Below are 25,962 nucleotides of genomic sequence, written 5' to 3' on the forward strand. Positions count from 1 at the left end.
AGGAATAAAAAAAAGAGAGAAAGGCCATAAAAAAGAGAAGGCCCAAAAAAATGAGAGAAAAAGAGAGAAGGGACAATGCTACTATCTTTTGCCACACTTATGCTTCAAAGTAGCACCATAATCTTCATGATAGGGAGTCTCTTGTTTTGTCACTTTCATATACTAGTGGGAATTTTTCATTATAGAACTTGGCTTGTATATTCCAACAATGGGCCTCCCCAAGTGCCCTAGGTCTTCGTGAGCAAGCAAGTTGGATGCACACCCACTTAGTTTCTTTTGTTGAGCTTTCATACATTTATAGCTCTAGTGCACCCGTTGCATGGCAATCCCTACTCCTTGCATTAACATCAATCGATGGGCATCTCCATAGCTCATTGATTAGCCTCATTGATGTGAGACTTTCTCCTTTTTTGTCTTCTCCACATAACCCCCATCATCATATTCTATTCCACCCATAGTGCTATGTCCATGGCTCACGCTCGTATATTGCGTGAAAGTTTATAGGTTTGAGATTTCTAATGTATGAAACAATTGCTTGGCTTGTCATCAGGGTTTTGCATGATGAGAGCATTCTTGTGTGACGAAAATGGAGCATGACTAAACTATATGATTTTGTAGGGATGAACTTTCTTTGGCCATGTTATTTTGAGAAGACATAATTGCTTAGTTAGTATGCTTGAAGTATTATTATTTTTATGTCAATATGAACTTTTATCTTGAATCTTTCGGATCTGAATATTCATACCACAATTAAGAAGAATTACATTGAAATTATTCCAAGTAGCACTCCACATCAAAAATTATCTTTTTATCATTTACCTACTCGAGGACGAGCAGGAATTAAGCTTGGGGATGCTTGATACGTCTCCAACGTATCTATAATTTTTGATTGCTCCATGCTATATTATCTACTGTTTTGGACATTATTGGGCTTTATTATCCACTTTTATATTATTTTTGGGACTAACCTATTAACCGGAGGCCCAGCCCAGAATTGCTGTTTTTTTGCCTATTTCAGAGTTTCGTAGAAAAGGAATATCAAACGGAGTGCAAACGGAATGAAACCTTCGGGAACGTGATTTTTAGGAAGATTATGATTCGGGAGACTTGGACCCTACGTCAAGAAACAAAAGAGGAAGCCACGAGGTAGGGGGCGCGCCCACCCCCCAGGGCGCGCCCTCCACCCTCGTGGGCCCCCTGTTGCTCCACCGACGTACTCCTTCCTCCTATATATACCTACGTACCCCCAAACGATCAGATACGGAGCCAAAAACCTAATTCCACCGCCGCAACCTTCTGTACCCACGAGATCCCATCTTGGGGCCTGTTCCGGAGCTCCGCCGGAGAGGGCATCCATCACGGAGGGCTTCTACATCAACACCATAGCCTCTCCGATGAAGTGTGAGTAGTTTACCTCAGACCTTCGGGTCCATAGTTAGTAGCTAGATGGCTTCTTCTCTCTTTTTGGATCTCAATACAATGTTCTCCCCCTCTCTCGTGGAGATCTATTCGATGTAATCTTCTTTTGCGGTGTGTTTGTTGAGACCGATGAATTGTGGGTTTATGATCAAGATTATCTATGAACAATATTTGAATGTTCTCTGAATTCTTTTACGTATGATTGGTTATCTTTGCAAGTCTCTTCGAATTATCAGTTTGGTTTGGCCTACTAGATTTATCTTTCTTGCAATGGGAGAAGTGCTTAGCTTTGGGTTCAATCTTGCGGTGTCTTTTCCCAGTGACATTAGGGGCAGCAAGGCACGTATTGTATTGTTGCCATCGAGGATAACAAGATGGGGTTTTTATCATATTGCATGAATTTATCCCTCTACATCATGTCATCTTGCTTAAGGCGTTACTCTGTTTTCATGAACTTAATACTCTAGATGCATGCTGGATAGCGGTCGATGAATGGAGTAATAGTAGTAGATGCAGGCAGGAGTCGGTCTAGTTGTCTCGGACGTGATGCCTATATACATGATCATACCTAGATATTCTCATAACTATGCTCAATTTTGTCAATTGCTCAACAGTAATTCGTTCACCCACCGTAAAATACTTATGCTCTTGAGAGAAGCCACTAGTGAAACCTATGGCCCCCGGGTCTATCTTCATCGTATTAATCTTCCAACACTTAGTTATTTCTTTTTCTTTTTACTTTCCTTTTATTTTACTTTGCATCTTTATCACAAAAATACCAAAAATATTATCCTATCATATCTATCAGATCTCACTCTCGTAAGTGACCGTGAAGGGATTGACAACCCCTTATCGCGTTTGTTGCGAGGATTTATTTGTATTGTGCAGGTACGAGGGACTCGCGCGTAGCCTCCTACTGGATTGATACCTTGGTTCTCAAAAACTGAGGGAAATACTTACGCTACTTTGCTGCATCACCCTTTCCTCTTCAAGGGAAAACCAACGCAGTGCTCAAGAGGTAGCAAGGTGCCTACTACTACGTGCAGGCCGCTGACGACGACCAGGAGTAGTTTAGGAGGATCCCAGGTAGGAGGCCTGCGCCTCTTTCGATCTGTATCCCAGTTTGTGCTAGCCTTCTTAAGGCAAACTTGTTTAACTTATGTTTGTACTCAGATATTGTTGCTTCCGCTGACTCGTCTATGATCGAGCACTTGTATTCGAGCCCTCGAGGCCCCTGGCTTGTATTATGATGCTTGTATGACTTATTTTATTTTAGAGTTGTGTTGTGATATCTTCCCGTGAGTCCCTGATCTTGATCGTACACGTTTGCGTGTATGATTAGTGTACGATTGAATCGGGGGCGTCACCAGTTGGTATTAGAGCCGACTGCTTGCAGTAATCCCCTTCCAACTCCTTGGCCGAAGTTGAGTCTAGTCATTGCTAAAACTTTTACTAACATGGCACTGTGGCTTATGGGCCCACGTCGCCATTGGGTGGTAGTAGGATCTTTTATTCCTCGACCTATATTCTGGGACTCTGACATCTCTTCTATTCGGGTTAAACAATTTTACTAACTCTGACTCTAGGTTCTCGATAATATTTTCTCCCGGAGAGCCCCTTCAGTCCAGATGATCGCCAACTACACGAGAAGATTCGGAAGATACTCTCCAGTGTTCACTCGAGACCTTGTTCCCGTTGCTTTTGCAATTCCCTACCACCGTTATCCCTATGGAGAATTACATGCACATGTCGTCTTACTTTCATTCCCAGTTGCTCTTGTTATTACAAGATGCATCGAATTATTCTCCAAACTTTTAAGAATCCTTGAGCTTACTGCCTTGCAGTTCTTTGCCACATGAATACCCCTTACGGATAATTCCTCACTATTACCGGGTATCCGTTCTTCCCTCGTTGTTCATATGATTCACAAGATACATTGAGAGGTTATCTGATCTTCCGGTAATCCTCTGCTCGCTATTGCTCTACAATTGTGTGCTTGCATTTTGGTTGCGTTCCTTAAGACCAACAATATTCATTTAGTATCCTTTGTCACTATCATTTTGAGTCCATTGATTCAATAAGTTGCAAATGCTCGCAATCCTCAATCAGATCCTATGATTCATCCTTCCAGCTCAAACGTCATTTTGAACTGGAGCTGGTTCTCAACCAATCAAATCGTCGTCAATTGTACCCCTAAGGCTATTCAACTTATCAAGCCCTAATCAGAGTGTTGCTTCTGATCCCTTGATTTGAAAATCATAATTCCTTTGCATTTGAGCTCTGAATTGGTCAGTTGCTTCTATATCCAATGCATTTGCCTTGTTTCTTCCTCTGGTTGTGTGTCGATGCTTGCATCAGCTCCGTTATGGATCGTCGGATCCTTTGTTGAAATATCATCCGACCGTGTCCTTCGTATACAAAAACCTTGAGAAGTTCTTTCCCTGATACATAATGCCATTGGTAAATCCTATTCTCTGATTTGGCCAACCATGCTCTGCTTTCGAGCTGGTGATAATTACCATTGAAGCTTGTGATGTATGTTTCTATGATGCCCCGATGGGTTGAACCTATGCCTTCCTTAATCTGTGTGAACCCAAAAGCTTATCAAGGTTCATACTCCTCTCGTAATTCACCAGGTAGGTCTTCGCACTCAACTCATTTTTTTATAGAGCAGTGAATGAAAGGTTATGCATTAAAGAAGTGGGAGTCGACCTTGAACTTTGTGTTCATGCCCATGGATCCGATGTGGAACTTATCATGGAAGCTTCTTGCAAAATATTTAATCATTTGGGTAATTCTTCCGGTGTCATTAAATTGGATCCCTTGCAGTTATGGTTACGACCATATTGTTCTTCTTTGATTCCATTTATCGGGCAAGTTTAAATATTTGTCTTCTACGAATCAATACCCCAGTCCAACCTTTACTTTGATCTATCGTCGAGTATTACACTCTGGTATCTCGAGAATATCATGGAACTACATAACTTCTTATGGGTTCTTCATCAACTGTTATTTCTCACCGATTCCAATTTTCCTGGGTTCTGGGTTGTCGTCAACCGAGAACACCGAATAGTGAATCGAGTTCGCACTCCGATTCAATAACTCTAAGTATTTTTTGTTGCTCACGAGTTTAATAACCCTTCAAGTCATCCCAAGCCTGATCGGATATATCATTATCGTGCAAAAATTTAACTGTGCCACCTAGTCCTTCTTCTCGGAGCACCACTTTCGACGGTGAGCTAAGCTTACGTCGATCTTCCTCGTCATATCATTTCACCTTGAACTACAAGCTTGATTTTGAGTTTTTGTCGTAACCGTGGTTCTGATAACTTTCGCTTCACCCTTCCTTTTGCTTGATGTCGTTGATGATTGATTATATTCTCATGAAACCCCTCGACAAATGTGTCGTGATCATCATCAACATTCTGAGCTCTTCAAGGATATCGATTGAATTCGTGTTGAGAAACACCATCCTTGCCTCTCAAGGATTTGTGTTATCATCAACAACATTATTGCCTTCCCTCCAACACAAACTTGTTCATGTTATGGAGCTCCTTGCTATCCATCTTATGTTATGTTCTACCTTGGAGTATTACCATCTTTTATGTCAAGGATGTCGTGGGAATTTCACCACCTCTTGAAAATTCTTGATATAAGTGATACTTATCACCATCACCATTCTTTTCTTGGTCCCCGTGTTGTTCCTAACCGGAATACCGACAAATGGAATGGTAATTTTAAAACTTCTAGCAACCTTATTGCTCTGAAGTTAATGGTCGACATTTCATTCTCAGACCATTGGTTATCGAATCACCATTCTAACATTGGTTATGCTACCTAAGACTGTATTTTGGGTGCACCTTCAACCAATGTTTAATTGTGTATGTTTTCCTCGAACATACCTCATTATATCATTTGATCTGACAAATGTTATCTCCTTGTTCACATAATTGTGGAAATCCATCTTTTTGGAAACCTCGATGAATTGTCGCTGAGTCCATCAGCCACCTCCTCGTCCTCTCCTTGGCTTAATGATGAACCCTTGTTCGGAACTCGCTTCCATAGTTCATTTCCCGAGAATCTTACAATGTCTTCACGTCAATTTGTGTTGCACCTTTCCTTCTCAGGCATCCTGAGTCCGAGGTATCCTGACACCGATCAGATCTGAATCTCGGTCAGATATGATGGTTGGAACATATTTCCAAGAGTTATAACATTGGTCTTTATATGACCCGGTAAGGTGATGTCATGCCTAGCACACCTGGCCGGAGGACCTATTGTTATAGTTTCCTTTTTGGCAAGGTTATCCATTCTTACATGATGAAATTGTAAAACTTATTCTACAAGTTGTTCCGGATGAATCCTTTGTGTATCCAAAGTCCGACCTTTGCTTGAAGACCATGTCAATGCTATCTCAAAGCATGTTTGTGGTACTCCGATCATCAATAAGAACATTTGAAGCACAATGATAATTTTTCTTTATCAATTATTCAAACAACGTTGTTTGGGTAATGTCATGAAATTCCTCTCCCCTTACCTAAATGGTTTTCTACTTTCTATCCTGTCATGGATATCATGCTCTGCTTGTCCTTGGGAAGGATATACCTCTGAAATGTGTGTTTAAACACATTTTCCTTTCCGTTGTTCTGATTAATCTAATGATCACATTTTTCTTTCCATTGGTTGGTTTAACATTTCTTGTGATCTATATGATCTAAGCAGTAATATTCTCCTGCTTATGTAAACACCTCGGTGTACAATTCTGTTAGCAAGACCCTGGTACTATTGTTGATGACACTCCGGTAGCCACCGATGGACGAGAACCTTGCCTATTGGTCCGCCTCGTTCAACGAGCAGGAAAATGGTTCTCCTCGTCCCTCGCCCTTGGTACCGGCGTTGATGCCGACATAACTGACAGGCTATCCTCTGACATGCCTTGCTTACATGATCGTGCAAGACGTCACCGCCCTTCCTACTTTTAACCCACATGGTGGGCCCATAACCACAGTTCCACATGATCGAAACCTGACTCTCCTGTACACCCCTGTTGCCAAAGTTGTTCCTCGCACTTGATTTCGTATGTAATTCACGGGTCACCTTCCTAGTGATCAATTCTGGTATCGTGCACAATACTTATTTCCGTTGCCTTGAGCCCCTTTCACGCCCTATTTCAGGCATCGAATGATTGCCTACCCGCTTGAAACTTCCCATGGTACCTCCTTACTTTGCTCTCGATACTTTCTTAAGTTTCAATTCGAGAGTTACTTTCCGCCACCCTCCCCGATGTTATCGACCAGATAGTCAACCTTGCCGAGGTCCGTTCTCCCGGAATACCCCCTTTTATTCTTTCGTAAGTACGATGGAACTCCCGAAGGAAGGATTACGACTTCATCATGATGACCTGGAACAGAGGAATGCATATGTCAACGGAAGGGAACAAGTTCTTCGAGAAGATCAACTAAGACCGAGAACACTCGCTAGAATTTCGTAACCAGAACCTCCCCCCCCCCTTACGCCTCTTAAATCTCGGGACGAGATTTCTTGTAGTGGAGGAGAATTGTGACGCCCGGATATTTACGCTACAGTAATGCCCTGCTAATGATGCCACATCACCACGATCACTATTGCTAATCTCACATTAGTTCATAACCGATCCAAATTCAAATTTGAAATAGGGGCCAACAATAAAAGTTTTGAAACATTAAAACTAAAATGTTCATCATGTGGCAAATAATCCCTAACTAGTTTTGGTGGTGGAACCAACCTTTTACAAAGTGTTTAAATGCCCTAAACTAATTAAAAACAGTGGCTAAAATAATAATTTAATTGCTTTCGAAAATATAAAAATATTAAACTAAATTATTTTTGTCCAAACTAGGTTTGGCAGTGGCCTATTTTGATGTTACTAATTTAGGTGCTAACTTGGTATTTTAAAAAAACTAAACTAACAAAAACTAAAATAAAAATAGTAAAGAAAAGAAAAGGAAAAGAGAAAAGCCCCCCCACTGGGCCACGGCCCAGCAGGCCACCAGGCCGGCCCACCAGCCGCGCCCATATCCCCCACCCCGATCGAACCCTAGGGCAATCACCCCCACACTTCCCCCACCGATCCAGATCTGGATCGGGATCATCCCCGTCGCCTCGCACGACCGCCCACTCCTCCCACACGAACCCCCCACTCCTCCTGACCGAGACCCCCACCCGCTCTCGTTCTCCAGCGTCGCCAAGCACCCCGCGCCCGACCCCTTGCCGCGCCGGAGTCCCACCTCGCCGGCGTGCCCGCGCCCGAGGAACCGTCACCTACGACCATCGCCGACGCCCGCCTTCTCAACCCTCCGCCCCGCGTGGATCTGGTCGGGGCAGCCGACGCCCCCGACGCCCCGCGCCTCCCGTCGCCTCCCCGACCCCGTCGCCAGACCGTCCCCGTCTTCCTCCTCAACGGCCTCCACCGAGCCTCGCCGCCCCCCCCCCCCCCCCCCCCGTACCCCTGCAACGCCGGTGAGGGCCACGCCCTCCCCCTCTCTCTATCTTGGCTGCGGTCATCGCCGCTCGCCCGCGCTCACCACGTCGTGCCCGCGCCCCGTGCGCGCCCGCAACCGCCACACAGCCGTGCGCGCCCGCAGCCCAGCGCGTCGCGGCTTGCCGCCCCGCTCGCGCTCGCTCACCTGGCCATCGTCCGTCGTCCGCCCCTGCTCGCGCGCTCCGGCGCCCCGTTGCCCGCTCCGGCCTGCCGCCCCTCTCGCTTGTCCAACTCGTCATGCTCGCCGGCTGCTTGTCGCGCCCGCTGCGTCGCCGCCTCCCGCTCCCATCGCGGCCACTCGCAGCCGCCACTGGCCGCCGTCGCTCCGGTCAGCCAGCGCCCGGCTCCGCCCGGCCACGTCGCTCACCGCACCGCCCCACCTCCACCGCTGCTTGCCGCCAGCCAGCCCCACACGGCTTCGCCAAACGGGCGGCATCCGACGCCCAGTGCCCAGCGCCTGTTTGATCGCCCGGTTGGCCCCAGGCCAATGACAGTCGGGGGCCACGCCTTTTTCCCCTCTCTTTTGGACGAAAACAAAAAAGAAGATAAAATGAAAAGACAATAATAATAATAATTAATTAATTAATTAAGTTTGCTTAATTAACTTAATTCTAATTAATCTGTTAAGTTAGAACTAATTGCCTTAGCTATCTCCGGTGACTATGACAGGGGGGACCCACTGCTCAGTTTGACCAGTCAACAGTCAAACTTTGACTGCTGACTGGGCTGCTGACTCAGCCCCCTGTCCCCACCAGTCAGCCCCATGTGTACACCTCTAGGTACACTTATGTGTACCCATAGCATTTAACTATTTAAATTCCGAAATAATATTAATTCCAGAAAATGTATTAAAACGTTAGAAATTAATATAAAATAATGCGTAACTCGGATGAAAATGTTTTCTACATGAAAGTTGCTCAGAACGACGAGGCGAATCCGAATACGCGACCCGTTCGCCCGCCACACATCCCTAGCATAGCAAACACGCAACTTTCCGCCTCCGGTTCATCCATCTGAAAACGCGAAACACCGGGAATACTTTCCCGGATGTTTCCCCCCTTCGCCGGTACCACCTCCTACCGCGTTAGGGCACGCCTAGCACCGCGCATTGTCATGTCTTCCATCGTCATGCTTATGTTTGCATTATATTTATTGTTTCTTCCTCCTCTTCCGTCGTTAGACACCGAGACCGACGCCGCTGCTACCCAGTACGACTTCGGTGTTGACGACCCCTTCTTGCCAGAGCAACCAGGCAAGCCCCCCCCTTGATCACCAGATATCGCCTATTCCTTCTCTCTACTACTTGCATTAGAGTAGTGTAGCATGTTACTGCTTTCGGTTAATCCTATTCTGCTGCATAGCCTGTCATTGTTGCTACAATTGTTGATACCTTTACCTGCTATCCTAATGCTTAGTATAGGATGCTAGTGTTCCATCAGTGGCCCTACATTCTTGTCCGTCTGCCATGCTATACTATCGGGCCGTGATCACTCGGGAGGTGATCACGGGTATATACATATATACATACATACTATACAGGTGACTAAAGTCGGGTCGACTCGTTGAGTACCCGCATGTGATTCCGATGTGGGGGCTGAAGGGGCAGGTGGCTCCATCCCGGTAGAGGTGGTCCTGGGTTCCCGACGGCCCCCGACTGTTACTTTGTGGCGGAGCGACAGGGCAGGTTGAGACCACCTAGGAGAGAGGTGGGTCTGGCCCTGGTCGGCGTTCGCGGTTACTTTAAAATAACACGTTTAACGAGTTCTTGGTATTTGATCTGAGTTTGGCCACTGGCCTATACGCACTAACCAACTACGCGGGAACAGTTATGGGCACTCGGCATCGTGGTATCAGCCGAAGCCTTCGTGACGTCAGCGACTGAGCGGCGCGCGCCGGATTGGAACGTATGCCTGCTCTTGTATTAAGGGGGCTAGTTCTGCTTCCGTCCGCCCTCGCAACGTGCAGGTGTGCAATGGGCGATGGGCCCAGACCCCTGCGCCATAGGATTTAGACCGGCGTGCTGACCTCTCTGTTGTGCCTAGGTAGGGCTGCGACGTATTGATCTTCCGAGGCCGGGCATGACCCAGGAAAGTGTGTCCGGCCAAATGGGATCGAGCGTGTTGGGTTATGTGGTGCACCCCTGCAGGGAAGTTTATCTATTCGAATAGCCGTGATATTCGGTAACAGGACGACTTGGAGTTGTACCTTGACCTTATGACAACTAGAACCAGATACTTAATAAAACACACCCTTCCAAGTGCCAGATACAACCCGGTGGTCACTCTCTCACAGGGCGACGAGGGGAGGATCGCCGGGTAGGAGTATGCTATAATATGATACTTGGTGAACTTACCATCTACTCTCTTCTACATGCTGCAAGATGGAGGCTGCCAGAAGCGTATTCTTCGACAGGACTAGCTATCCCCCTCTTATTCTGGCATTCTGCAGTTCAGTCCACCGATATTGCCCCTTTACACAGATACCCATGCATATGTAGTGTAGATCCTTGCTTGCGAGTACTTTGGATGAGTACTCACAGTTGCTTTCCTCCCTCTTTTCCCCCTTGCCATTCTATCTGGTTGTCGCAACCAGATGCTGGAGCCAGACACCACCGTCGACGACGACTCCTATTACACCGGAGGTGTCTACTACTACGTGCAGGCCGCTGACAACGACCAGGAGTAGTTTAGGAGGATCCCAGGCGGGAGGCCTGCGCCTCTTTCGATCTGTATCCCAGTTTGTGCTAGCCTTCTTAAGGCAAACTTGTTTAACTTATGTCTGTACTCAGATATTGTTGCTTCCGCTGACTCGTCTATGATCGAGCACTTATATTCGAGCCCTCGAGGCCCCTGGCTTGTATTATGATGCTTGTATGACTTATTTTATTTTAGAGTTGTGTTGTGATATCTTCCCGTGAGTCCCTGATCTCGATCGTACACGTTTGCGTGTATGATTAGTGTACGATTGAATCGGGGGCGTCACACTTCTGGTCTACATCAAAGCCTTTCCGACCACTGCTTCTAACTCTTGGATTTAAATAAGTTCAATCCATTGAGGCCGATGCTTAGAGGTGTCATTGGCCTTCGCTCACGGAGCATTACTGATGGATGCAAGAGGAATAAGATTTTCATACCACTAACGGCTTAAATGTAAACAAAAATAAAATATAAGCGTAATATTTTTTGCGAGGACTATAAGGGTATATATTTGTAAGGTCTTGTGATACTAAATATATGGCATAGGCCTTACACAAGAAAAGATGTCGGCGGTTTTTGGTCAGTGGGCCCACTTGTAAGGAGGGGCAATTTTGCCTTAAAATTGTCTCCGGGACGGTCACGGCCCAGGGCCCTCTGAAACCTAATTTAGATGTCAAGTAAATCATAGCGGTAGGAAGCTGGTATCTGTGGTGGATTCGTCGGCAGTTCACACATGATGGATCGCCACCTCCTACTTTTAAATAGCCGATGTCGGTTCTGGCTATTGCAAACAATTTTCACCAGGCTAATGAGAAGATGATGGGTAATACTGAAGAAAGATGGAGGACGCCGGACCCAGGTTTGCCAAGTTAAATGTTGATGCCACGGATGAGGATTTGGAGCTCTCAGGTGCTCCGCACCCTTATACGAACATTTCGTTCGAAAAAATACCGAGAATTTTTTTTTAAAAAGCTGGAATTTTGGGATATCAAACCTGGGTTCCCAATCTACCCCGTGTGAAATTTCGTGAAAAAATACCAGGAAACGTATTCGTGGCAAAAAAGACAAAAAATTCCAATGTGTAGAAAAACACTATTTCCTTCGCCACGGATATATTTTTTGGTATTTTTTCACGAATTTTCACGCGGAGTAGATCGGTGACCCAAGTTTGGTATCCCAAAATTCAGATTTTTTTAATGTATTTTTTACGATTAATTTTCGTATAGGGGTGTGGAGCACCCAAGAGCTCCTGTGTATTTTCCTTGATGCCACTTTTTATATTGGTGAAGGTGTGGGTGCTACGACAACTGCAATTAGGGATGAGAAGGTCTCGTTCCTAGCGTCGCAGTGTAAATTTGTACGCTATGCTGCTAATGTGCTCACCACCGAGGCCTTTGCGATGGGGGATGGGCTGACATTTGCAAACTCACTTAGCTTCCCTGGGATTGAATCGGAGTGTGATTCCTCGATTGTGATAGAATCACGCGATGGCCAAGCAAAATGGTGGGATGAAGCAGCAGTAATTTTCGCCGAATGCGTAGATATTTCTTCGTTGATCGGGAAGGTCAAATTTCGGCATTACTCACGTTCTTGTAACCAAGCTGCGCATGTATTTATTGGGCCTGCGCAGGAGCCAAAGGATTGAGTAGTATCATCCATGTAACATAGACTGATACCTGAGCTGAGCAACCCACTCCATGCTCATTGTGCATCTCGGGCACGCCTTGTAGTGTACGTGCCCCCGATGCCTAACTTGTATGTTCCCCCTTTCTATCAATGCAATGATACGCTGACCATAGCGTATTTGAGAAGAAAAAAAAAGATACGCATGTGCTAGCGAATTACAATTATTGTAATAAGATTTCTCTTAGCTGGACGGAGGAGCGCCCGAGCTGTCTGGTTTCTAAACTTGTGAACGACGTAATTCTCTTTTTAAATCAGTAAAGCATGATGGCCTTTCCTTCAAAAAAAAACACCAAAGCAAGAAGGCAAAACTGAGGAAACCTAAGATGGGTAAGGGTAATCTGTGGGCTCCAATATACAACCACAACTCACTGCGCTGCAACAAGATAGTTAGTCCATGTTCTCGAGATGCTTGGTGGTGGCTTTTGCAGGGAAGGCTCCTAGCCGGCGCGATGTGTCAGCAGGTCAATGCGTAGTACTCGTTCATCGAAGCCAACCTTCAGCAGATAGAGCATGGCTATTGGTTTCTCTAACCTTAATCAGATAGTAGCATGCATGGTTTCCCTAACCTGCGGGTGGGTTGACACGCCATACCAGTTTAACTATGAGCAAGCAGCAAACTGGGTCGCCGTGCAGTCGACGGAGATGGACATTGGATGTGCGATGAGAGGTCGCACATGCTGACTTGCACACTGGCTCTCGTACAACAGTGGTTGACACGCAGTATCATGGCACGCACCAACAGTGACGCGGAGGAAGAAAAAAAATAGGTCGCCCACCGTGGGGCTCGAACCCACGACCACAAGGTTAAGAGCCTTGCGCTCTACCAACTGAGCTAGACGGGCTCTGCTGTTTTACATTTCATTTGTGAATATGTTTTCATGCACACAAGGCTCATTTCTAATTTGGAAACGGGTACGGAGAAGGAAACATCCGTATCTGTTACTGTTAGTACACAAGTAGGAGTATATGCACTAATTATGCGGAGTTTAAGCATCCTAATCTGTTTTTTGCTGCGTGTACGCCATGGAGTCGAAGACTTCTAAGAGCCGAATCCATCAAAACTTGAATCCATCAGTCTATCACTCAGCCTTTAGTTGCTTACGTTTGATTAAACTTTTGTTAGCAGATCCGTCAAAACTTGACCCCTAAAAAAACACAATTTTTTGCACACGAGTTCATTTCAAACACAAGTTTAAACTACTTTATTGCATAATTAAACAACATTAGCATATTAACATCATCCATAACTTAATTAAACAGTCCACCACCTGCTAACACTACACAGACATCTAACTTAATTTTTTTTTTGTTCCAACCTTTCACTCTAGCCCACCCCCGCGTCGCCCTCTTCTGGCGACTCGGGGGGCGACTCCCCTCGCACGCCGCCGGGCCTTCCCCTCACCCCTTCCCGTCTCGCCGCTGCCGGAGGCGCTCCGCCGGCGAAGCCGGGCGGGCTCCAGTGAGGGCGGCGGCGGGGCTTCTTCCTGGGCGCCCTCCTTTCTTATCCTTCCCTCCTCGCTGGATGTGGCGGCTGCGCGCGCCGATCTACGAGGTCCGGCGGCCGGGTGCAGCGGCTGTCCTCGGCGGTGTCGTCGGGCTGGCCCCGGCGCATGGTGGGGGGTCGCGGTCGGCCGGGGCAGGCGGCCAGATCTGAGCACCGCGTCCTTTCCTGGATGCGGCGGCGGGGATGGCTGGCAGTGCCGCGGTGGCTGCATCCTGGCGGCGCGGCTGCTGGTGCTTTGGCGGCAGGGCTGGCGGGAGGAGGTGCGTCCGGTGGTTGCGTGCTCTGTCGGATCTAGGCTTGGTCCCGGCGAGCGGCGCGGGTTTGGGCGATCCGTGCACACGATGCTTGATGGAGGCTCTTCGAACAGATCTGGGTGAAAACCTGCCTTTGGCTAGCTGCCAAGGCCGGCGGTGACGGCGCTGTTATGCGGCGTTCCCTTCTTGAAGGCATCGCCGAGGAGAAGTTCAAGGCCACCATCTGCTATCTCCGGGGGAAACCCTAGATCAGTAGATCGGATGACGGCGGCGCTATTTTGTGTCGTTTCCTCTCGGGGGCGCCAGTCTTGGAGGTGCCCACGGGATCGAGGGACCAGTGGGCGGCTTCTTTGGTGGAGCGGTGCTTCATCTTAAACATTGATGGCAGCAGGTCTCGGCGGCGTGGTGCAGTGGAGACTTGGCGCCCGATGCGCGGAGATGGATTCGCGCAGGAGGAGGTAGCTGTCTGGCGTCATGGTGACGTCGATGGCGGAGTGGCCTTCACAAGGTAGAAGACTCAATATATTCTGAAGACGGACCTGTGGAAGATGGCTGCGACGATACAAGAGTGTGTCTGACCGGATTGTGCCCCAGACCCGGTATGTGGCTCGGCTGGGGCTGCCGGCTTTTGATGTTAGGTTTAGGTGAGTGGTTTGGGTAGTGGCCCAACTAGCATCCCTTCATCATATGGATAAGAGTAGCGGCATATGTGTGCCGAGATGGTGGATTCAGGAATATTGTCTGTAATACTTTGTAAGGTCCTCGAGAATAATTAATAAAGTGGCCGTATGCATCTCCCAGATGCAGAGGCCGGGGGTCATCCTCCATTTCTAAAAAAAAGAGGAGTTGTACTCCTCGTCGGAGGAGGAGATGTGGATCACCCTCCGCCAGAGGGGCCGTCCTCCTAGTCGTTGGTGGTGAGCCGACGCTATGACATCGAGTTGTCCTTCTCCTTGCAATCGACAAGCTCCTTGTACATCTCCTCAGGCTCGGCCTCGAGGTGGGCGATTTTGCGGCGCTCTCGATCGTGCGCATTGTCCATGAACTCAAAGAAGGAAGAACGTGCAATTCTCGGCGGGGAGCGCGGCCCTGAAGGCAGCTCCTGATTGGCACGCTTGGTCGAGCTATACTCCTCCTTTGGCCTGGGAGGTGCGATCACGGTGGCGGCGTCGGAGAGGATTTTTACCTTCGCCCATCTCTCGAAGAAGCAAAGCTTGGCGACGTCGACGCAGGCGCACGCGACCTCCTCCATGACGGCGAGCATGCCGAGGCACACTTGTGCCGCACATCTGGGTTACGGATCATCGCCCACTTGCCCCACGACCGGAGCCTCACGTCGCTGTACTTCGGCAGCGGCGAGACATGATCGGCGGTGCGGGTGCTCGGTGAAGGAGGCGACAAGATGAGACAATAGCGGGAGCTGAAGGTGAAGGCGGTGAGCCGCATAGGGAGGCAATGGCGCGGGCCTCGGGAGGCGGTAGTGGCCAAGCGTCGACGACGAAAATGGATGAGTGGCGGTGTGGATTATGGTTGGGGGTGGTTATAGTCAGAGCTAGGCCAATCGGTTAGCGCGACGGTTGCCAGGCCATGAATGCGGGAGGGAGCGATCTCCCCCTTTTTTATTGAGAAGTGCTCTTCTTAGAGAAAAATGAGTGAGAGGGGAAAGTTTTGTGTAGTGAAAAGTTACTTTTTGAGGGACTAAAGAAAATGTGAGATCTCACAGATGGGTGTTCATTCTTTAAAAAGAAAATTCATTTTTCGATAAAGTTTTTAAAAATAAAAAATTCATGTCTCACATATAATTTGGGCAACCGGGAGGGGGGTGTCGACTGGAGTCTAGAGATGCTCTAACAAGAGGAAGAGAAAGATGAGTTTCATCACCTGAATTATTTCATTGAAAAGGTATGTTTACGACATTTGACGAGAAAAACAATTCTACTGTGTACGGTATATTCCATGCATGGATCCACCATCCATTTTTACTTCTAGACTAACGTTAATTGTGTGATTGTTTTTAGATTGTGTCTTGTTTCTAAGTGTTACATTAGGTTTTTCTTCTTGTTCCAAAGTGTCCTTTAATGTTTCATTGTGTATCATCGTATATCAGCAAATCTGATCCACAGATTCTCAAAAAAAAAAAAATCTGATCCACAAAAAATGTATTCTTTTTATTGTTACACGACGTAGCATGGTGCTACGGTGAAAAACAAGACAAAAACCCAGCAAAGCATTTTGGAACGAGATAAATTTGGGCAACAACCAGCAAAGTAAAATGAATCTCAAAGCAACCACGACGTAGCATGGTGATACAAGTTGAAACAAGACAAAAACCGAGCAAAGCATTTTGGAACGAGATAAATTTGGACAACAAGCAAAATAAAATGAATCTCAAAGCAACCATGGGCTATTTGCAATGCAATGGCCATCCATCATCATTCATTCATGCACTGCCTATGAAAACTGGATTCCTCAAGAGTAGAAAGAAAAATAAAGCGCCCACCGTGGGGCTCGAACCCACGACCACAAGGTTAAGAGCCTTGCGCTCTACCAACTGAGCTAGACGGGCTTTGTTGTATTTTTAATTTATTTATCAAGTGTTCCATGCTGAACGCACAAAAGATATTTATCTCTACATGTTTAGGTCCTCATTTTAACCAACCAAATACGTATGTGCTACATGCCATCAAAAGCATGAACAGTCGCAGTACGAACACCGATTTCGCAGTCAGAAACAACGACGGGACAGATAAGTTCAACAAAATCCATAAGTTGACAAATAATGGACAGGAATGAATTAACCAGAGAGGTGCACGGCTACAACTTACACTACATGCAAGGCTGCTCCCTTTCCTCAACAATCAGCATTTTTTTCATGGTGAAATAGGAGGGTCATCCCAGCAGCTACACAAGCGTGAGCAAGCAGGCTTGCGGGAGCAAGCACTAGGAACCAGCCAACGATCTACAGTTAGTTAGCCCATGTTCAACTGATCAATTGTCACTAGAGAACGTTTTGCAGCTGCGGCGTTCAGCTGGAAAGAAACCCCCCTCTGGCTCTGAGGCTGGTGTTGCTCGCTGCCCCTCTGATCCTGAGGATAGTTTGGGTTAGGATTGGTAGGGCTTGCGCCGGCTCCCTCATTGTCATCTTCTGCTTCCTCAGTCTGAGTTGGCGGCTTCAATGCAGGTAGTAGTTGGTAGTTTTCACTCAACAATGTGTCCTGTTCGGGTGGCAAGGGAATCGAGCCGGGTGGAGCTGTAGACTTGGGCAGCGGGATCTTGTTCCGGCTGCGTGCCAACTCGAGTAGAACCTGTGTGACATCAGAAAAATGACTTGTCATCAACCTATGCATAGTATTTCGTGTCAACTTGAATTTCCAGGGATCTGATTAAACATAAAACAAGCATTTGACTTCAAAGCATAACCACATGAGTTGCTCATAGCCTTTATCAACGCAACATCTTCTTTAGTTGAAGGCACTGGCAGCTAACATGCAAGGGAGTATACTTGTGCATGACCCTCAATCTCCAATATCTTTGTACTACTAATATGATTCATCAACATTTTACCTTTATCTTCAGATGCCAGCCTCATACACAAATAAGAATCATACCCTGTTTGTTTCGTGTTTCCATAAAAGTCTAGCTATGTATTTCAAAACATTGTTTTCTACCATACGTAGCCTGTTCCCAAAGAATTGGAGGGGTGGGAGTGGGGGCACCAGTGTATCAGTGAATTGGCAGCTAAGCGTCATTACGGAATGTTATGTGGGGAATGACTTATCATCCACCTAGGCATATAATTATAGACTACTTTGTGTCAGCTTTAAATTTCGAGGATTCTGATAAAACATTAAACAACATTAAACAAGCACTTAACTTCAAAGCATAACCACAAAGTTGTTCATAGCCTTTATCTACGCAAGATATTCTTTAGTTGCACTTAGCAGCTAACATGCAAGTGAGTGCACTTGTGCATGACCCTAAGATCTTTGTACTACTCCTTCCGATCCAAATTAATTGTCGCAGCTTTAGTACAATTTTATACTAAAGTTGTTCTAAAGCTGTGACAATTAATATGGATCGGAGGGAGTATCTAATATGATTCATAACATTAGGTATATCTTCACGTGCCAGCCTCATACACATTAAGAATCATACGATGTTTGTACACATAATATATCTAAAGAGTAAAGCCAACTAATAAAGACAACGAGTATTCTTATTTCCAAGTCCAACAGTAAATGCGGCTGCTTACAGTACCAGCAGGGTATCTGCGCTAACAGCAGAGGTTATTTACTTCTTCCTTGGTTTTCAAAGGTTAGATTGTGTATATGGAACTAGTTGCACATGATTCTAAGATTTTGGACCCTTAAGCAGATAAGCGTTCAACTTTCCAAACAAGACATGGACTCAGCTGAACATTCCTAACAAGACATGGGCTCAGCTAAACATTCCTAACAAGACATGGGCTCAGCTGAAGATTCCTAAAAAGGCATGGACTAAACTGAATGTCAGTCTTCTGCCCCAACTGGACTGTCCTTGCATCATCTGCTACTATCTGCACCTTTAAATGCCGCCACTCCCTGGTTACCCACCAAACTGGCAGAAGTTCGGTCGGTTCGAACTTCCTAAAGGATAAAGGAGTCATCTTAGTCCCGGTGGTAGAGTGGTAGAGTACTACTTGAGATGACTCTGGGTTTGAATCCCACATTCCCCTCATAAATTTTCCTTATAATTTCAGTATAACACTGACTAATATGCTGGTCCCTCGAATGGCTACAAGTGTACATAAAACAACATTTTGTAAGCTCAGTTACTCAAAACCGCAATCTCTGCCGTTGCGGATAGTAGCTTCTAACCACCATGTCTGAAGCTTTGGTTGATGTAGGAATGCATTCATTTAATCGAGAAGTCTTCCCCTGATTTCTATTCCCAACTACCCAGTTACCTTTCTGATCTGCGCTGGCTACAGTGCATCCTCGTCAGCCCTCTAGCGCCTCCTGGCCTCAGGCATACCCTTCAGCGAAGAGGCTCTAACAGATGATCTCCCTTCTATGTGATTATTCGGCATAACCCATCCCATGAAGAGTGTCCAAATATAGCGAAAGTTATGGATAATGTACATAGTATAAGTAAAGCCTCATCAAGAAACTGAGTAGTCTTGTTTCCAGTTCCAACAGTCAGGAGGCTGCTACATTACCAGCAGCATCTCTGCATTAAGGTTGCATTGTGTGTATGGAAATAGTTGCACATGATTCTAAGATTTTGGACCCTTAAGCAGATAAGCATCCAACTTTCCAAACAAGATATGGGCTCAGCTGAACATTCCTAACAAGACATGGACTAAATTGGAGGTCGATCTTCTGCCCCAACTTAACTATCCTTGCATCATTTGCTACGAGCTTCACCCAGGGATTTAAATCTCGGCACTCCCCGGTTGCCCACCAAATTGGCAAAAGTTTGGTCGGTTCCAACTTCCTGAAGGATACAGGACTCATCTTGGCCCTAGCGGTAGGGTTGAGACTTGAGAGTTCTACTCGAGACGTTCTGGGTTCGAATCCCACATTCCCTCATATATTTTCCTGAAATTTCAGTATAACACTGACTGATATGCTGGTACCCTGGATGGCTACGAGTGTAGACAAAATGACATTTCGTGAGCTGAAGGACTCAAAACCGCAATTCCTTGGTTGCAGATGGCTGCTTCTAACCACCATGTCTGAAACTTTGATTGATGTGTTCTTATTGTGGAATGCATTCATTTAATCGATAAGCTGGCCCTTATTTGAAATTTACATTTCCCCAAAATAATCTCTCAGCCAAGAACCATATATGAACTGAAATCTGAACAGCACACATCATTTGTTGTATTGAGATTGTTTCTTCTGCGACACATCGGCGCATCCTCTACTGTGCTTGTACTTTTCCCAATTGGAGTCCACAACATTACTCCCTCCGAATCTGATAGGTTCACAGGAAAGCCGGTCCCCGATCTAGAATTTAAAGTGGCCCCTTATCCTCGTCATTCACCAACTAAATGAGGCTACGAAACCTAGTAATTTGTCCGAATCTAACGAAGATATACTCTAGGGATTTTGGTGAGATTGATGGTACTCCAAAATTCCTACAATAAAAGGAAAAAAAACGTACCTCGCGTGGCGGCGGCTGGGAGAAGGAGAAGTTGACCTTGGCCTGGATGGCGAGGCGGACGTCGTCGGCGTCGAGCTGGGGCTTGGCCGCGTGGTCGGCGTAGACCTGGGCGTCGCCGAGCACGTCGCCGACGTAGCGGTACGCCAGGTCCAGGAACTGGTGCACGACGCGCGGCTCGTACTCGCCCTCGCCCAGCCCTATCGAGCGGAGGAGCTCCCGCACCACGCGCGCGTCGCGAGGCTCGTCCGGGCCGGAGGCTCCTCCCGCCGCCGCGGACGGGAGCGTTGGCCTCACGCCTCCGCCGCCGTCCATGGTCTGACTGCTGTTTCTTGGGACCTCGGCTGGTGGTGGGATTTCAGGGAGCGGGTCCGGTTTAGGTATCACATCCCTTTTTCAGAGGAAAAGTAGGTTCTAGGATAACAAGCGACGCTTTGGCCGAGTGGTTAAGGCGTGTGCCTGCTAAGTACATGGGGTTTCCCCGCGAGAGTTCGAATCTCTCAGGCGTCGCAATATTTTTGATTTTTTTTTCATTTTCGTCCATGGCTTATCTATCTTCAGTTTTCTTTTCATTTTAGTCCGTAGATTATTTCTCTCTTCAGTTTTTTTTTTCAGTCCGTGGCTTATTTCTCTCTACTCCAAAATTGACTTCATGGGCGTAAAATTTTCAAGGTCTTCTCATTTTCGTCTGTGGCTTATCTCTCTTTAGTTTTCTTTTTCATTTTAGACCGTGGCTTATTTCTCTCTTCAGTATTTTTTTTCTTTTTAGTCTGTGGCTTATTTCTCTTTTCATCTTTTTTTTTCATGTTAATCCGTGGCTTATTTTCAAGTTTTTTTTTCATTTTCGTCCGTGGCTTATCTCTCTTCGGTTTTCTTTTCATTTTAGTCCGTGCATTATTTCTCTCTTTAGTTTTTTTATTTTAGTCAGTGGCTTATTTCTCTCTACTCCAAAATTGACTCCAAAATTGACTTCATGGGCATAAATTTTTCAAGTTCTTCTCATTTTCGTCCGTGGCTTATCTCTCTATATTTTTTTTTTTCATTTTAGACCGTGGCCTATTTCTGTCTTCAGCTCTTTTTTTTAGTCTGTGTCTTATTTCTGTCTTCATCTTTTTTTTCTTGTTAATCTGTGGCTTTTTTCTCTCTACTCCAAAATTGACTTTATGGTCTCTTTTCAGATCATCAGGGATTGATGCTTGATGATCTCTTGTGTTTAATTGACTATATGTAGGTGTTGGTACTTCCATGTATTTCTAGTGAGAATTTTAGTTATATTTTTACTAGCAGGTTCAAAGTGCGCTGGTGACCGCTTCGAATAACACGTCTTGTCCTCGTTGACTCGGTTTCAAAGTGCGAGAGTTCGAATCTCCTAGGCGTCGCAAAATTTTCAAGTTTTTTTCCACTTTCGACCGTGGCTTATCTCTCTTCAGTTTTCTTTTCATTTTAGTCTGTGGATTATTTCTCTCTTCAGCTTTTTTTCGTCCGTGGCTTATTTCTCTCTACTCCAAAATTGACTTCATGGGCGCAAAATTTTCAAGTTCTTCTCATTTTCGTCCGTGGCTTATCTCTCTTTAGTTTTTTTCATTTTAGTCCATGGCTTATTTCTCTCTTCAGCCTTTTTTTAATTTTAATCCGTGGCTTATTTCTCTCTACTCCAAAATTGACTTCATGGTCTCTTTTAGATCATCAGGGATTGATGCTTGATGATCTCTTGTGTTTAGTTAACTATATGTAGGTGTTGGTACTTCCATGTATTTCTAGTGAGAATTTTAGTTACTAGCAGGTTCAAAGTGCATCGCTGACCGCTCCGACTAACATGTCTTGTCCTCGTTGACTCAGGGGTTGTTTGGATGGAATCCATGGGACGCCTTGCCAACTTTTTGGCTTAGGTGCACCCTGCCCTCCTCAGCTCTCCTAGTTCTATTCGATGCCAACCATTTAGCCAACAGTGGGTGTCGAAATTGGTCGCCAATATTGGCAGGGCCAGCACAAGCCAAATCCAAACAGCCCCTCGGCCTCACAGGAGGTCGGGCTTGTTGCCGATCACTGTACCGACTGCACACAATCCTCCTCGATTAATCGATTTAACCTTTATTTATCTCGATCGTGTTGTACTGTAGTCTCCGCCGCTGCCGCCTGAGATTATTAGGTCCCCTCGCCTCCGGCTGCCATCTTGGCACTGAGAAGGGGGGGGGGGCTTGGATCTACAAGAGCTATGTGTTCTTCGTCAACATCTAGTGATCATCATAGTTTTGTGAAAATAAATTTTCTCTCGTTCTTTTGGCGGTGCCATGAGGTTAGAGAGTTTCTATCCTCACAGATCCAATTATTCGGATCTGTTGAGTTTAGGTTGTTGTGTTAAGCTTTCTTATTGATCTGATTCTTTGTGGAGGTGAAATCTTTCATCGACACCATGATGAAAATATAGTGATTCAACGGCCTGCACTTCTAGGGGATCATCCTCGGCCCAAGACGTTCATCAATCAAGGTTTCCCATCTTTTTAGATGGGCGACTCAGGCGCCTTCAAAAACCATTAGTAGTAATGTTCGTGCAGGTGAAAGAGTGACAACATCATTGTCCAGTGTAATTGCAGTCTGTTTACCAAAATCTTTCAAGTATTTCTTCAAGTAGAGATTGATGCCGCGAAGAAGGTGTCAAAGATTTCATTGTAACTCTTAGTCATAGGAGTTACTTCCTATTTTCTTGGATTTTAGGTTCAAATAAGTGTATCTGTAATTGTTATGAGTATATGGAATAAAAAGATTAATCGATTTATATGACTCAAAGAAACTAGGACGAAGATAGTAGTAACATGCAGTACCTGTACCTACCGAAGACGCCAGCGACGAGGGAGCGCGTCCGCCTCGAGCATGTTGGATGTTAAAATCCCGATAAGTGAGTGAAGTTTTTTCCCCTAACCCTAAAACCCTCCGGCGACGCTGGCGGCGATTAGGGTTTGGACGTGAAAACAAGACTTCGTCCGGTGATCTATCGTCGGTGCGAGAGATCCGTCGGGGGGAGACCTTGCGCATGGCAGGATCCAACTCTGCGGAGGGGGAGGTGCCGAAGAACGATCCACTCGCGGGTCGCGCGGCCAGGAAACAACTGGAGGAAGCCCTAGGAAAACTTGACATCTCCGAGGAAGAGGCGACTCCTTTGATACTTGATGATCACATCGAGGAAGGTCCGGTGAAGTGGTTGTTGGCTGGTAAGGTACTACACCGTAATCAACTCCATATCCAGACTATCACCAACGCCTTGCGGTCGGCATGGGGAAATCCACGGGGTCTTCAATTCAGATCTGCTGGATTTAACATCTTTGTGGCAGAGTTTGAGAATCAGAGAGATAGGGATCGTGTTTGGGGCGGATCCCCCTGGCATATCAACAAGAACGCAGTAGTGTTAGCGGAATTCGATGACTGCATGAGGCCGGATGAGGTGAAGTTCGATAAGTTGCAAGTATGGGCTATGGGTTGTTAACCTGCCATACAATTTGCGTGATGATGCATGGTGGAAGCCAATAGCTCAGCAGTTTGACAAGAACGCTCTTTCGGTAAAATTTGACCACAATGGTGGGTTTCTGCGAGCGAGAATTTCCATCGATGTTGCTAAGCCGATTAGGCGCTGGATCCTGATAGATTCTGCTAGGAGGAAGAAGGTGGATATCACTAATGGAATCAGCTAATTTGCCATCTGCCAGCTCTTTGTCGTCTGCTAGCTGATGACAAAGAAGCTCTTTGCCCTCAGCTACCCAAAAGCAGACGACAAAGAAATGGCAGACGACAAAACAGGTCTTTGCCATCTGCCAGCTCTTTGCCGTCAGCCAGCAGACGGCAAAGAATCTTTGCCGTCCGCTGGCTGACGGCAAAGAGAGAGGTGGCCCCCACCCCCCCGCCCGTTTAGAAAAACTTAACGCCCCACCTAGCAGACGGCAAAGAGACATAAAGGCGGACGGCAAAGAGGAGACTAACTAACGGCCCCTACCCCCCCGCCCGTTACTCTCTCTTCTCTCCCTCTCTCCTCCCCGACGCGCCCCGCCACCACATCCCACCCCACCGCCGCCGCCGCCGCCCCCGCCCCCCGCCGCCCGCCGCCGCCCCGTCGCCCCGCCACCCGCCGCCCCGTCGCCCCCTCCGCCCCGTCGCCCCCACCCCTCCGCCCCCACCCCACCCGCCGCCCGGCGCCGCCCCCGACGCCCCGTCGCCCCGCCACCCGCCGCCCGCGCCTCCCCCGCCGCCCGGCGGCGCCCCCCCGCCACCGCCCCCGCCGACCGTCCCATTGCTCCGGTGAGGGACTAGTGCTTTTTTTTTCTTCTGTTTTTTCATTTTTTTCTGTTTAATTGTTAGTGCTAGATTGTGTTAGTGTTAGTGTTAGAAAAGAATGAGAAGAAGTAGAAGTAGTAGAAGAAGTAGAAGAAGAAGAAAAGAGAAGAAGTAGAAAAAAGATGAAAAAAGAAAAAGAAGAAAAGAAGTAGAAGAAGAAGAAGAAAGGAAGAAAAGAAAAGAAGTACAAAAAAGATGTAAAAAGAAGAAGAAGAAAAGAAGTAGAAGAAGTAGAAGAAGAAGAAAGGAAGAAACGAAAAGAAGTAAAAAGGTAGAAAAAAGATGAAAGAAGAAGAAGAAGAAAGGAAAGAAGAAGAAGAAGAATTGAAAGAAAGAAGAAGACCCCTCTGCCCCCACCCCACCCGCCGACACCCCGACCCCGACACCACACCCCGACCCCGACACGACACCCCGACCCCCTGACCCCCTGACCCCGACACCCCGACTCCGACACCACACCCCGACACCCCGACCCCGACACGACACCCCGACCCCCGACCCCCCGACCCCCTGACCCCCTGACACGACACCCCGACACCCCGACCCCCTGACCCCCCAACCCCGACACCACACCCCGACACCCGACCCCGACTCCACCCCGACACCCGACCCCCTAACCCCCTGACCCCGACACGACACCTCGACCCCCCGACCCCGAAACAGCACCCCGACACGGTACCCCGACACCGACACGACACCCCGACCCCCGACACCTCCCGAAAAGGTGTTCTTTGGCCTTGCAGAGGCCGATGGGGTCATATATTTGTGAATTATTAGTTAGGTCATATATTTTTCGATTTTGTTATGAAAACATCATATATAATTGTGTTGATCGGGTAGATTTAAATGTGCAGTTGTTTCATCGCTGCGAGGTTTGGTGGTCGACGACCTCGTCGTGCGTTTGACGAGCTCTGCCCCTTCGTTCGTGGGTGAGCACAAATGACATGTCCTCCTCCCCCGTTAATTATTTGCTCTGTTCCGGTGTTCGTGCCGATGAAACTTGATAGCTAGCTATATATGTGTCTTGAATCATCAGTATGCGTAACCAATATGTGTCTCCCGTTCAAAAGCGTCATAGTTATAAATATGCATGCATTTGCATATTTATAACCTTGATTCTTTCGAATTGTCCAACGCTATCCATGGACAGCCCGAGTATGTTTAGATTGGGTTCGTTTTCCCATATGCTTTGCTCCGGATCTGACGCATAAGTTTCGTCAGTGCCTCCCCTGTTGTTCTCCGGGTACACATCCTCTCTGTTTATTGCAGAGACGTGTATCAGGAGAACAGCGGGGAGGTGCTGCCGAAATTTTGCGTAGGATCCGGAGCATAGCATGGGAAAATGAACCCAATCTAAACATACTCGGGTGGGATTAGGACCTATCATTACCTATTAGAGTGTAGGTTGCATGGATG

General features: G+C 46.9%; 1 protein-coding gene and 3 non-coding genes across 4 annotated transcripts; 1 reads left to right on the forward strand and 3 right to left on the reverse strand.

The window, feature by feature from the left end:
- Positions 1 to 13,090: 13,090 nt before the first annotated feature.
- TRNAK-CUU (transfer RNA lysine (anticodon CUU)) lies at positions 13,091 to 13,163 on the reverse strand. The gene has a single exon. It is a non-coding gene; the product is annotated as a tRNA-Lys (tRNA).
- Positions 13,164 to 16,572: 3,409 nt separating this feature from the next.
- TRNAK-CUU (transfer RNA lysine (anticodon CUU)) lies at positions 16,573 to 16,645 on the reverse strand. Its single transcript has one exon. It is a non-coding gene; the product is annotated as a tRNA-Lys (tRNA).
- A 181-nt stretch (positions 16,646 to 16,826) lies between these two features.
- LOC109767715 (transcription initiation factor TFIID subunit 9) lies at positions 16,827 to 20,581 on the reverse strand. Its single transcript, XM_020326435.4, has 2 exons — positions 20,227 to 20,581; positions 16,827 to 17,384 (listed from the first exon to the last, which is right to left on the reverse strand). The coding sequence occupies exons 1-2, from the start codon at positions 20,536 to 20,538 to the stop codon at positions 17,049 to 17,051; spliced, it is 648 nt and encodes a 215-aa protein (XP_020182024.1). The 5' UTR covers positions 20,539 to 20,581; the 3' UTR covers positions 16,827 to 17,048.
- A 70-nt stretch (positions 20,582 to 20,651) lies between these two features.
- Positions 20,652 to 20,733, forward strand: TRNAS-GCU (transfer RNA serine (anticodon GCU)). The gene has a single exon. It is a non-coding gene; the product is annotated as a tRNA-Ser (tRNA).
- Positions 20,734 to 25,962: the final 5,229 nt, after the last annotated feature.

This window comes from Aegilops tauschii, chromosome 3, assembly GCF_002575655.3.
Source record: "Aegilops tauschii subsp. strangulata cultivar AL8/78 chromosome 3, Aet v6.0, whole genome shotgun sequence".
Lineage (NCBI taxonomy): Eukaryota > Viridiplantae > Streptophyta > Magnoliopsida > Poales > Poaceae > Aegilops > Aegilops tauschii.